This window comes from Crocuta crocuta, unplaced genomic scaffold, assembly GCF_008692635.1.
Source record: "Crocuta crocuta isolate KB4526 unplaced genomic scaffold, BGI_CrCroc_1.0 scaffold235, whole genome shotgun sequence".
In the NCBI taxonomy this organism is placed as follows: Eukaryota; Metazoa; Chordata; class Mammalia; order Carnivora; family Hyaenidae; genus Crocuta; species Crocuta crocuta.
In genome coordinates, this window is record NW_027531285.1 from 3,891,758 (window position 1) to 3,905,691 (window position 13,934).

Sequence of the window (13,934 nt, forward strand, 5' to 3'; positions counted from 1 at the left end):
CCTTGACTGATTAGGCTTTTCAAATGAGAAGTCAGACGGAAAGTGATGTGCATATTAATGATTAGTGATTCATGAAAAGTTTCAAGTACACACTGGTTTCCAGAAAAAATTTTTATAGTAAATTACTTGAAAACATACAGAAAAAAATGGATAAATAAATGACATGGGGAGGGTTGCTTTTCAAAACTCTTTAAATAATTTTCTAAATGTCATAAATGCTGCTTTGAAAACTATTAAGGAGGCCCACGGGTATGCATGTGTGTATCCTTTAATTAAAGTAATCTTTTAGCTGGATTTTTCTATCCCACAAATCTCTGGCTCACAAAACATTTGATAAAATGCTCTGTACCTTCTAAAGCCCAGATATTTTAGCTGTGCAGTTTCTGAAAATGTTCATGTATCCTCACACATAAGGGCATGAAATTTGGCAAATTTGGAGGGCCTTTGAGGAACTCATGTGGCTGGCATACAAGTCCTATGTTCTAGGGACAAATATACGCAAATGTAACAGATTCCCAAGTACTTTGCTCTTGGATGATGATTTACTGTGCTGTTTCTACCATTTTCCCCCCAACTGTAAATTTGAGGCAATTTCTCCATGGACTCTGATTCAGACTCATGATTTTACTTTGCTCTATGTTTCTGACTTCATGCGCTTTCTCTTTCTTTTTCTTTTTTTTTTTAGCCTACCTTTCACTCTAGATTCAACCTGTTTTAATCAACATTGATTACTAATACTGTTTTTTTTTTCTTATTGTTTCTTTTGCTTACCTCAGAGGTAGATTTACCTAGAAAGTAAGGAAACTTAAAGTCTGTCATTTGATTTCCGAGTCTCATCCAAGACTCTGAGAGAAGCCGTAGAAATTTATTCACATGCTTACAGTTTCTGCAAAATGTGCATAAGTAAGATATTTTGACTGTGATCACTTTTTTTCCCTTTGCCAGAGAATTTCCCTTACCTATGTTTTATTTTCGTGGCACCAGGAATTGGAATGGCTTGAGCCATTTTGGGGATTTAGTTTACGGAAAATTGCGTGAGAGATATATTTGTTTGGTCTGATGAGATATGATTTTTGGTTCTTAGTCACTGCTATATATTCAAGTTATTGCTAGTTATGCATATGTAGGAATGGCTATCAGGAACAACCCTCCCACACAGAGTGGACTCAACAGCATGTCAACATAAAGAAACAGAAACAGAGCTCTTACCACCATATGTAACCATTCCATGGCAACCCAGTACCAGGAACATGTGGGCCATGGACTGGCACATACTTTAGAATATATGGTGAGAACTGAATCTGTGGAAAAGCTTTTCAAATCTTATATGTCATAGATGAAAGAAATGTGGAGATGGATTTTCCCAAATTTGATAGGAATCCTGAAAACTTACGTTATTAATAATCAGTTGTGAAGCTAAATTATTAAGAATAAGTTTAGAATTCTACCAACTAAGCTCAAGAGAAGACTCTATTCTGTCAATAAAAAATAATATAAAATTGTTGTCATGCAAAGTGAAAATAGATAAGAAATGCAGGACAAATTTTATAAAAATAAATATAATAGATGTCCTTAAGCAACTAATTAATAAGAGTACTGTAACATTTTTTTTTTCTGGATTTGGGATGTTTTAAAACCATCCAGCTTTTAAAAACTATAATTTGTACTGCTTTCTTCTCTTTCTAAATAACTATAATTGACTTTTTAAAAAAATTTATTTTTGATATAGAAAGAGACAGAGTATGAGCAGGGGAGAGGCATAGAGAGAGGAAGACACATAATCTGAAGCAGGCTCCAGTCTCTGAGCTGTCAGCACAGAGCCTGACGCGAGGCTTGAACCCACAAACCTTGAGATCATGACTTGAGCCAAAGCCAGATGCTTAACTAACTGAGGCACCCAGGTGCCCCTCTAAATAACTACAAGTGACTCTTGAACATACAGATTTAAACTGTATAGTCCACTTAAAACAGATTTTTTTTTTGATAAATACAGTATAGCACTGTAAATGTATTTTCTCTTCTTTGTGATTTTTATAATAATGTTTTATTTTTTCTATTTTATTATAAGAATACAGTGTATAATACATATAACATACAAAATATGTGTTAATCAACCATTTATGTTTAATTGGTAAAGTTTCTCATCAATAGAAGGCTATTTAGTACATAAGTTTTGAAGGAGTTAAAAGTTATATGTGGGTTTTTGACTGTGTGGGAGGGTTCATGCCCATAACTCCTGAATTGTTCAAGGGTCAACTATATTCACATTTGTACCAGTTTTTTAATTTGTAAATTTGTATTCTTTTTTATTTTTGTGTCAGACTCAGCAAAATCTGGAACAGCTCCTGCCCTAACTCAGTTACCCTAACACTGAAAATAAGTGAAAATCACTAGAAGATTTGACTTAGTATAGTGGCTAAGTTTGGGGATCTAGGCTCCAGAGTGAAAATGCCTGGGATAAAATCCTGGCTCCACTATTTATTATCCATATAATTTGGGCAAATTATTTAACATGTCTAAGACTGAACTTTCTCATTTTAGAAGGAATGATTGAACCAGAACATGTAATTCCTTGTAATTATATGATAAATAAAATAAAGTAAAATAAAATAAAATATAGTGGGAAATCAACGAATTAAAATAATAGAATATCCATGTTGAAAGGAAGCTTGCATCTCCTATAATTTTCCATCAGCCCTGTGGATTTTTCACAGCTCCTTCAGGTGACCATGTTGGTACATGTAGAAACTATACCTTGTGTGGAAACTGACCTATTTTCCCATTCCTTAAACTAGTATAGTTATACTTTTTTAAAAAATTTAGCTTTTATAGACCTTACTTAAGGTACCTCTATGTAAAATTTAGGTTAAAAAACTGCTCTGTTTTTTAATACTATTGCTCTTGTACAGAACTTATATAAAGAACCCCATGATAGTACTAGTGAAAATACAAAAAATTCTCTCTCTAACCTCTTATATATAGGAATGATAAGATGTTATTTAAAAGAAAACAAATAAAACTGACCATAGCAAATTGTGCCATCTAGATCAGAAATTAAGCATTCAGTTAGGTAGGAAATCAACAAGAAACAACTGGGTGGGAGAAACATAAATTCCCCCAAATTCTCAAGGATATCAGAGGATTATCAAGTTTCCAATGGACATGAGACTGAGCCTCCTGTTGACTTCTGTTTAGTTGGTAATTTTCAGCCATTACTGAAATAAAGTGTGAACCTCAACAAGCAGGAGGACTTTGTGTGTGTGTGTGTCCACAAAGATTGATCTATTTTATTGTTTTTAATATTTTTAATTGTACCTTTTAATTACAAAAAAGGCCCCTTTATAACCTTTATTCATAACTGTCAGACACAATAATCTTAATCCCTCTTTAATTTGACAGCTTTTCAAGTTTGTGAATCAGCTGTATCTCCAAATATCTTTTTTTCCAACTAAAAATTGATTGTTTTATGACAGGACCTTTTCTTTGATGCTTTTAAGTGATTGAGAAGTAAAAAAAAAATTTAATTCGCATCTCTGATGTTTACTTTCATTTTTAGAGACCTTCATGGGCCTACTGGTAACCATAAATGAAGTCTTGCAATGAGAATTACTCCCGGGTTTCTTTGTTTGCCTGTTTTTCTTTTCTATTTGACTAGAAAAGAACAGGAAGCTTTCTTAACAGAATTTCTAATACCTGGGTAGTCAGATAATTCTTCAAATTAAACAGTTTATGTATTTTAAATTAATGTGAATAAATAAATAACAGAGAGACTATCCCATTCTTTTGTCAAGCTATACTCAACAATTTAGAATTATAGATTAACGGAAGAAATAATACAGAATTTATTATTTCAGGTATGGCCTAGTGTATGTTATCTTGTTTTAAAGAAAGAAGAAACCAATTGATGGCAATAACTGAAGAGATAAATTGACAGTTTAAATCATCTATGTAAAGGAAACAATCTTTAAGAAGGCATTAATTTCTGAATCATTAAGTTATGGTTCATAAAACTGAGTGTCTGCAGTGACTATTTTAATTATGGTATTTTTCAATTGTAAAATCAGATCATTAAGATTCAGTTATAATCTTGCCCCCAAGAGTATTTATGATATATTTTCAATTATGCAATGTATGCATTAATAACTTGTCACCAATATTGTAGGTTTATCTTTCTACATAAGATTTTGCATTATATCCCTGATTCAGTAATAGCCTAGATTATATCTTCTTGAAAAGATGCAGCCAAATACTCTATTTCTCTTTTATTGACTAGTTATATTAAATTTTTAATATATTGCCTAAAGTCATCATGTGGACCTTTCTAAGCATAATATTTGACTCCATTTTAAATTAGAAAATTGTGTACTTTTTCTCATTAATTTATTTTGAGTGTCTGTAGTTATTGTATTTAAATTTAGTTTTTTTGTGTGTGTGTTTGTGTGTGGTGTGTGTTAACAGCATGATTTCTTCGTCCCTCAGCAGTTTCAGTATTTCAGTTTCTTTTTTTTTTATTATTAGCTATGTACTCTTGAGGAAATTAACCTCTTTGATTCTCAGTTTAATATTGTTTCTTATATTCCACTATTGTATTATCCCCTTTCTTGTACTTGACTGCTCTGATTTCCTCTTGTTTTATTGGCAAACATCCTACCCTAGCTTAATGGCTGTGTTTAAGTGTTCTGTAATATAAGTTGATTATATTTCTTCAGTGAAATTATCATCGGAAGCAGACCAACTGTTCCTCTAGTCCCTGCCAGAAGAACAGTGTCAATTCCCATGTATACTTGCACCACCTCTTGGAGAAAAGAATTGTGAGTGGAATAAGCCTGGAAGACTACATATTTTTACTCAAGAGTCTTTAAGTCCTTGAAGAAAAACCATATAAATCAGCCAGCACAGGAAACTAACCTTTGTGTATACTCAACATTTAAGTTAAATGTAGCTTGCATCAGAAGAGATGCAATATTGTTATGAGGAAAATGCCAGGGTTTTGTTTTGTTTTGTTTTGTTTTGCTTTGTTTAACTCTTGAATCTAGTAGTTGGGGACTGTTAGATTACATCTGTTTTAGCAAAATGCAATAGCTCCATTTCATTTACACATCTAAGTAAATGTGAATGAACTAGGAGAGGCTTTAAGAGAGTCCTAATCAGGATCTCATTACCTCAGAGGTACTCACTAAAGTGATTAAACTCTCTTCATACCACAAGAAATAGGGGGAAGAATTAGCTGAGAGTGAAAAAGTCAATAGGTTTAAAAGAGTTTAACAAAAATCTAGATCATGTGTACCTACAACTGGAAACATTTAGGAATTCAGAGGATGCCAGCATGGATACCAGTGACTATACATGATAGCTTCAATTTATCAGATGCCAGTGCACATAGGTACCCATCATCAGAAGCCAGCTATGCAACTTGTCACGACTCTATAAGCTTTTAGGTTTGATATAATCACCTGGAGAAAAAGGATTAAGAGGAAAATCCTGCAATTATTTTGTTTCCAACTGATATATTTACAAATACTTGGAATATACTAACATTTTGCTTTTAGTGATCAGCTGGATTTAGGGCCAAGAAGAGACATAGAGGTGACTTAATGAAAATTCAAGGGAATAACATTTCCTTTCACACCATTGTATGTGATCAGATCACTCATAATGATCATAATGATAATAATGACAAAGTTAATTTAAAAAAAACCCCACCAACTCCTTACTACTAATAACAGTTTGGGCATTATAGTTTTCCAAACATCTTTCAATGTGTGAATTGTTCTTTCTTGTTAATCCAATTTCTTTACCACCAGTTTTTGTACATTAAGAGTAGACCAGAAAGTGTGATAAGCAAGGAATGGGTATACTATATGTAAAAAAGTTCCCAACAAATAGTAAAGGTAGGAATTGAGAAATTGAGAGGCCCACTTTTCAGACCTGAATGTCTTGATTTATCATCCTGAGGATGGTAAACACATGCATGTATGTTAGAATCAGTTGAAAAGTTTCAAGGGGATTTCAGAACGGTGGGCGACGGTGCTAATCATTTGTCAGGGTTTCTGGTCTCCAGTATCCTTTACATACCATAACCAAATCCAAGTTTTTGTTCTAGACATTGTTTTCAAGTTCTTGCTTATTTCTCCTCCTTGTGCCTGCCTTTCTCTTAATGTAGGCTATCTTAAGTTTTTCTGAGAGAATAGGCTTGGTTGAGAAGGCAAAACTTCTTCTTCTTCTTCTTCTTCTTCTTCTTCTTCTTCTTCTTCTTCCTCTTCCTCTTCCTCTTCCTCTTTCTCTTTCTTCTTTCTTCTTTCTTCTTCTTCTTCTTCTTCTAATTTAGAATGAGAAAGAGAGAGTCAGAGTGTGGGCAGAGAGAGATGGAGACACAGAATTGGAATCCGACTCCAGGCTCTGAGCTGTCAGCACAGAGCCGGACAGGAGCTCAAACGCAGGAACCCTTCGATCATGACCTGGGCTGAAGTCATATGCGTAACTGACTGAGCCCCTAGGCGCCCCTTAATTTTTGTTTTTGCTCTTGCATGAGAGCAACAAACGCTTGACTTTTATAATCATTTCCTGTATTTCTGGATCTTCTTTATTGCTTTTCATTTATGCTAGAAAACTGGCCAATTTTAGCTACCTAATAATACATTGCAACAAAGAAGTAACATTGAGCAAACAAAACACAGTTAACTTCCTGGCTCTTTCCAACTACTTTCTGTGAAACAGCTAGTTTCTGAGGACTTGGTATGCCAGTTTTCTCAAGACTATGTTTTAAGACTATCTACTACACTATTATTTTTCCAACTTTTTTTTGCTACAACCTATAACAAAAAACACAATATATATTATCATCCTGTAAAATGCACGCACAAACACATGCATACCAGGTGGCTTAACTGGACATCACGTCTAAATTTGGACTGTTTCTGGCAAACTTGAGTTCATCCCAAATTCCCTTTCTGCTAATAAACTGATTTTTCACAATGGAGTTTTTTAAATTGCTTGAAAAATACTGAGCACTTAGCAGTAGTATGATAGGTTAGTCTTTTGAGAACTTACGATAACCTGAATTTTGTATCTTTATTATGGTATTATATTTAATAACTAGTGAGTTTAATGATTGAAGCAAATAAATATTCATCATATGATGACTGTGTTTTATTTAAAATTACATATGCATTTTTTTCTGTTAAAGTGTTTGTCAAATGTTAAATTGCAGTTTCACTAGATCTAACTTTAATAGTACTTGTAAAGGATCAAAAGTATACAGTGGATTAAAAAAAATCAATCTTTTTACTATATGAAAGTGGTCTTTATTATTATAATGATTAGTAAGAAAAGATACAGTCTTACTATTGAGGCACTGAGGTTTTTATAAAAAGAAGGTAAAGGCATTATGTAATTTCCTGAAGTTTAAACTTTGATGGTTGTGTATCTTAGTGTTGGAAGGAGAATAAATCTAAAGTTGATTACCTAGGGGTGCCTGGGTGGCTTAGTCGGTTGAGCGTCTGACTTTCGCATAGGTCATGATCTCACAGTTCGTGGGTTCAAGCCCTGCATCGGGCTCTGTGCTGACTGCCAGCTCAGAGACTGGAGCCTGATTTAGTCTGTGACTCCCTCTCTCTCTGACCCTCCCCTGCTCACGCTGTCTCTCTCTCCTAGAAATAAATAAAAACATTAAAAAAAAAAGTTGATTACCTAGACAAAATAGAGTATCTTCATAGGTATCCTTAAGCAAACCTTACATAAAAAAAAAATAAATAAACTTGAAAGCTCAAAAATCAAGAATTGTTTGCTTTGTTTCTTTGTGTTTCAGTTGTATTCTCTCAATTTGCAATATTTTTGTTGTTTTTACTTTCAGGCCCACTTATAGAACATTGCGTGAGCACAGAACTGTGTGGAAAATGCTGAAAACAATTCCAGATCTGACCTCTCAGCTAACTGATGAGCATCTGAAAACACTTAGTAAGAGTGTCATTTCTGAAACCTGGGTTAAAGGGAGTACAGGTAACAGACTAATATGGAGGGAAATTTGGCAATATAAAATGTATGTGATTATTTTGAATTCTCTGTACTATTCATATTTTCACTTGCTATGTTAAAAGTGCACCATTTTGGAGTATTTTGTTTATAGTTGTAAGTAGTGAAATGAGTAACATTCCAGATTTTAGTACATGTTTTAAAGATATACACTAGTATTTTCTCCACCTTGAGCATGCATCAGAATCACCCTGAGGATTCGTATTGCTGTGTTCAGTTCTGAAGTTTCTGTTTTGGTAGGCTTGGGATGGGGCTTTCAATAATGTTTCAGGTGACAATGCTAGTATGGAGACCATACTTTGAAAACCACTCATTGATATACACATTTAATTACAATCCAGCATTTTTTCATAGTTATGACAGTAAATGACCATGGCAATTATTTGACTTATTCAGATACTGACCCAGATATTGGGCAAAAAGAAGTCTTAGACAGATTTTAGTTTCCCAATTTTAAATTTCTAGTCCCCTCATCAAAGATATATTGGTTACATTAATAAAAGTATTTTATATTTTGCTTTTTTGAGAGGTATACAAATACACACATACACAACACATCTAACCCAACAGAGTCAACCCCATTTTCTGCATTTGTCAAATACCTATTAAAAAAGAAGAATTAAGTTTATTTTATACATTCTTTGTGTCAAGGGATGTCCCTTATTTATTCCTCATAGTAATAAATAATAGAAATTATTATTTTCTCTATAGTTGAGGACCATAAGACACAAAATATAATGCAGAATATTACTGATTAAAATTAAATTTCAAACATATTTTAGCCCTAATGCTAAACTCATTCTCATTCTGTCCATTATGCCACTGTTTTTATAAAGTATCTCCTCAGGATGATGACATTTAAAATCTAACTGTATGTAATTTTGGAGAACATGTGTCTATTGAAATATGTCATATGTCTATCGACATGTTTCAGGAGTTTTCCCCCAATGGTCATCTCTCATAATTAGTTTCATTTAATCTGACATAAAGCAGTGAAAATTAAATCTTAGGAGTTTTGCAAAGGATAAAATGATTTTGAAAAGCAAGAAAGAACATTCAAAATTGCTTTGCATTAGCTTGAGGACAGTAATTTAAAAATTAATTTGTTTTACCATACATCCCTGAAATTATTTAATTAGGTAAAAAATGTGGAAACAACCTAGATGTTCTTCAATAGAAGACAGATTACTTTGTGATACATCTATTCTGTGGAATAGAAGACTACATTATGATACTTGTATTCAATGAAATCTTAGACAGTTGTTAGGAAGAATGAGGTAGATCTCTGCGTGTATGTGTGTATTTATATATATATATGTATATATATATGGAACTTAACTAAATTTATTAACAACAGTAGATAAAAATAGAATAATTGTGGGATCAGAGAAATAATATGATTGTATTTTCACATATTTATGTAAAAGCCTTAGTTATATATATATATAAACATCTGCATATATACATATATAAGAACTCATAGTAAAAAATACATAGAAGTAGTTCTAGAAAGACACTACAGAAATACGTATTTTAAAACTCATTACCATGGTGGAGGGGAGAAGAATTAAGGGATAGTGAAAGGAAATAACTCTTTCTTCTACATATATTTCTGTTGCATTTTTCCACAATAAGTCTATATTCATCTGTTAGTATTTGTAACACTACATATTTGTTTTGTTTTTTTTTAAAGGTTTTAAAATTACAACTGAAAACAAAAACTATTCTGATAGTTCTTACAACTTGGGTGATTGCTTATTAAAATGTGAACTTTCATTCCTTGACAAAGACTTGTCAACTTAATTTGATCTTTTATATTAAATAAGGGTTTTCAATTTATATTTCAATAGAGCTTATTCTCAGACACTTTATTAAAAAATGTAGAAGTCTTTGTCTTTACATACACCTGATTCAAAATCCTTCTCTTGGGTTTTTAAGACATCTGATTCTGACAGTCCAGATCTGTTTCAGTATCAAAGCAGTCAACTCATTAAATATCTGACCTTTGCAAATCTCTTCCTTTATCGAACTTAAAAAACAGGTGCAACAAAGTATCTTTCTCACTCCCTCTTCTTTATTTTTTGCCCCTTTCACCCCCTCTGCTATTATTTAAACTGTTCCTCCTAGTAGCCCCTCATGACGAGGCTGCTGACTTCAATCTGTGGCTGAGGCTTTGGTTTCTCACCTGCAATTCCACATGGCTGTTTACCCTTCTTTTCTGGCAGGTTCTTTGGATCTTTGCTATTTAAGGCAGCTTCCTAAACTCGCCATTTACTCAGCTTCTCATTCAGTTTTCTTAAACAATAAAATATTAACAGGGATAACAATATTATTTTAAGTACTGATTAACACATATACATGTCTCTAGTTTAAGTGAAAATGGCATGGGGCGCCTGGGTGGCTTAGTCGGTTAAGCGTCCGACTTTCGCTTAGGTCACGATCTCGCGGTTCGTGGGTTCGAGCCCCGCGTCGGGCTCTGTGCTGACTGCCAGCTCGGAGCCTGGAGCCTGTTTCAGTCTGTGACTCCCTCTCTCTCTGACCCTCCCCTGCTCACGCTCTCTCTCTCTCTCTCTCCTAGAAATAAAAAAAAAAAAAAAATATTTAAGTGAAAATGGCATTAAAATATAATGACTATAATAAAATTACTTATATTACTTATTTACTATATTAATATTATTATATCTAAATATTACCTATATTACTGGAATAAAAATTATATAAACTATACACTGTGTATAATAATCTCTGTATTATATATGTATATGTATATACATATATACACATATATGTTTTTTATATATACGTATATACTATATATGTTACTTAATTCAAGTGACTTCAAGAGTTTTCCATTGGATTCCTTGTATTATGGCCTGAGCAGCAGGCATTTTTATGATTGGCAACCTAAAGCTCATGAAAGCTAAGAAAATTAGCTTTCTTGAAAATTCAATTTAGTGGCTAACATGGAATTAGATCCTAGATCAAAATTTTATTACTATCTACCTTTATATTAACATTGATACATTTCCATGAAATAATTATTATAAGATTATTATAAGATTTTTTTCTCTTATATCTATATCATCTTTAGTGTTTCCTTTTTGAAGTCAGCTAAGTCTTAACAGTGTTATTTCTCTTTTATTTCTTTCACTTTATTTTATTTTATTCCCAGATTTTATGAGGTTATCTTTCAAAAATACCATAGCTCCTCATTTAAAAAACTTCTTATATTTATTTTTAATGCTGAAAAATGTTTTTATATTACTAAATGTTAACAATTTTTAGCTTGCATAGACTTTCTTTTCTGTTGTGGTTTAAATTTCATATAACATATAAAAACACAGTAACGGCACCTGAGTGGCTCTGTCAGTTAAGCATTCCACTTCAGCGCAGGTTATCATCAGGTTAGTGAATTCAAGCCCTGCATCAGGCTCTCTACTGTCAGTATAGAGTTCACTTTGTATCCTCTGTCCCTGTTTCTCTCTGCCCCTCCCTCACTTGTGTGCACTCTCTCTCTCTTTCTCAAAAATAAATAAATGAACTTAAAAGAAATAAATTAAAAATAATTTAATCAAAAACTAAAAACACAGTAGCTAAATCTCATAGAAAATTTAGTAGGCATCTTTTCCGTAAGTACATTGACCATAATTCAAATAATATGCTCTTACAATAGAAATAGATAAATATTTAGTTCTACATAAAGATTAAGATTCTCTTAAAGGCAAACATGGCCTTGAAAAACATGCATTAATCCTAAAGTATGGATATGCTTTCACTGCAACTAAGAAATTCCCTATGACTCATGAAGATCTGTCCTTGAAATGTGGCCAGAATTTTTTTCAGTATTTATCTGCATTGTTAGGACCCAGTTCATTTTTGTGTTTCCCCATCCAAGAGGTGGTTGTGAGGAAATTAATGCAACAGAAACAAAAAAAACCCTTCAATCACACAATACCAAAGACCCTTGCAATGATATTTATTTCTCTAATATTGACATTGAATCTTACTTTCTTGAACAGTGAAACTTATAACAAGAGTTGATGTTAAAAATATTCAACACCTGATCAGAAATCAGATCAGGTGCTACCTAACCACAATAAATACAGTTGATACAGAAGTATTAGTAAGTAATACCAGTATAGAAGCCCCATATGCATAATTTACTCCATTTCTGTTAATGGAATAGTTTCAACTAATAAGAAACTACTTTTCAGGTTGCTTTATATAATTGCACTACTCCGTATCTAGAAATTAATAGGGTTTTTAACATATCTTATTTTATTGAGATAATAATCAGAATAGAAGTAAATTTTCCAACCTCTCTAGGCTAATTCTTGAATTGCCATATCTCAGAAGAGTTGACAGCTTTGTCAAATAATGGGGAGTTATTTTTAAACAAAGCTTTTTATGTACTTTTGTTATATGTGCAAAAAACCACAATGTGGTATTGTGCTAAATGCTTAGGAATAAAAATGGCATAGAACTGGTTTCTCTTTCCTACAATAATATAAACATAAATTTATTTTATATAATTCTTCCATATTACATAATATTTACATATGTATGTATATACATATATATTTATTTACATTTACATTTACAATATTACATACATTGTTACATTTAATTATATAAAATAATTGTATACTATTTAACAACATGTATTGTGTGTTTTATATGTGATACTGACTGTCACTGAAAATTATTTTCTAGTGTGGGAAAAAAGAAAATAAGCAAATAGCAGATTAACACATGATATAACTTCAAGAAATACAGTCTATGAAAAAAGTAAAGGACAGAATTAGTTAAGGTGTAGAAATTGGAAGAAACTTTTTAAATGATGATAATAATAATTACATATTTAATTTTATATTTTAATTTAAAATTTTTTAAGTTTTTATTTTAATTCCAACTAATTAACATACAGTGTTATATTCAACAATTCCATAATTGGGATTCAATAATTCCTAACATCACCCAGTGCTCATTACAAGAATGCCCTCCTTAATCCCCATCAACATTTAACCCGTCCTCCCACATATCTACCCTCTGTAAACCATGTTTGTTCTCTATAGTGAAGAGTCTGTTTCTTGGTTTGCCTCGCTCTCTCTTTCTTTTTTTTCCTTTACTCATTTGTTTTGTTTCTTAAATTCCATTATGAGTGATATTATATGGTATTTGTCTTTTCCTGACTGACTTTTTTTCACTTAGCATTATACTTTCAAGCTCTATCCATGTTGTTCCAAATGGCAAGATTTCATTCTTTTAATGACTAAATAATATTCCATTGTATGTATATGCTGGTCTTCTTTTTTTTTTTAATATTTTTATTTATTTCTAGGAGAGAGAGAGAGAGAGACAGCGTGAGCAGGGGAGGGTCAAAGAGAGAGGGAGTCACAGACTGAAACAGGCTCCAGGCTCTGAGCTGGCAGTCAGCACAGAGCCCGACGTGGGACTCGAACCCACGAACCGCGAGATCATGACCTGAGCGAAAGTTGGACGCTTAACCGACTAAGGCACCCAGGCGCCCCTGTATATGCTGGTCTTCTTATCTGTTCATATGTAAGTGGACAGTTAGGTTACTTTCATACTTTGGCTACTGCAAATAACACTGCAATAAACACAGGAGTTCTTGTATCCCTTTGAATTAATGTTTTTGTATTTTGGGGATACCCAGTAGTACAATTACTGGATCATAGGGTAGTTCTATTTTAATTTTCTGAGGAACTTCCGTACTGTTTTCCATGGTGGCTATACCAGTTTGCATTCCTACCAACAGTGTCTCCTTTTCCTCACATCCTCATCAACACTTATTTCTGGTGTTTTGTTTGTTTTGTTTTATGTTAGTGATTCTGACAGGTGTGAGGCGATATCTCATTGTAGCTTTGGTTTGTATTTCCCTG

The 13,934-nt window shown here is 32.8% G+C and overlaps 1 protein-coding gene across 10 annotated transcripts in view; it reads left to right on the forward strand.

The window, feature by feature from the left end:
* CNBD1 (cyclic nucleotide binding domain containing 1) overlaps nucleotides 1-13,934 on the forward strand; it is a 446,985-nt gene that overhangs the window by 230,886 nt on the left and 202,165 nt on the right. For all 10 annotated transcript variants that reach the window (XR_013336910.1, XM_077771341.1, XM_077771342.1 and 7 more), the window contains one exon: nucleotides 7,853-7,998. Coding sequence is in view for 9 of the 10 variants with exons in the window: in XM_077771341.1 (XP_077627467.1) it covers nucleotides 7,853-7,998 (146 nt within the window). In the remaining variant the exon portion in view is untranslated. The remainder of the gene's footprint in view (nucleotides 1-7,852; nucleotides 7,999-13,934) is intronic.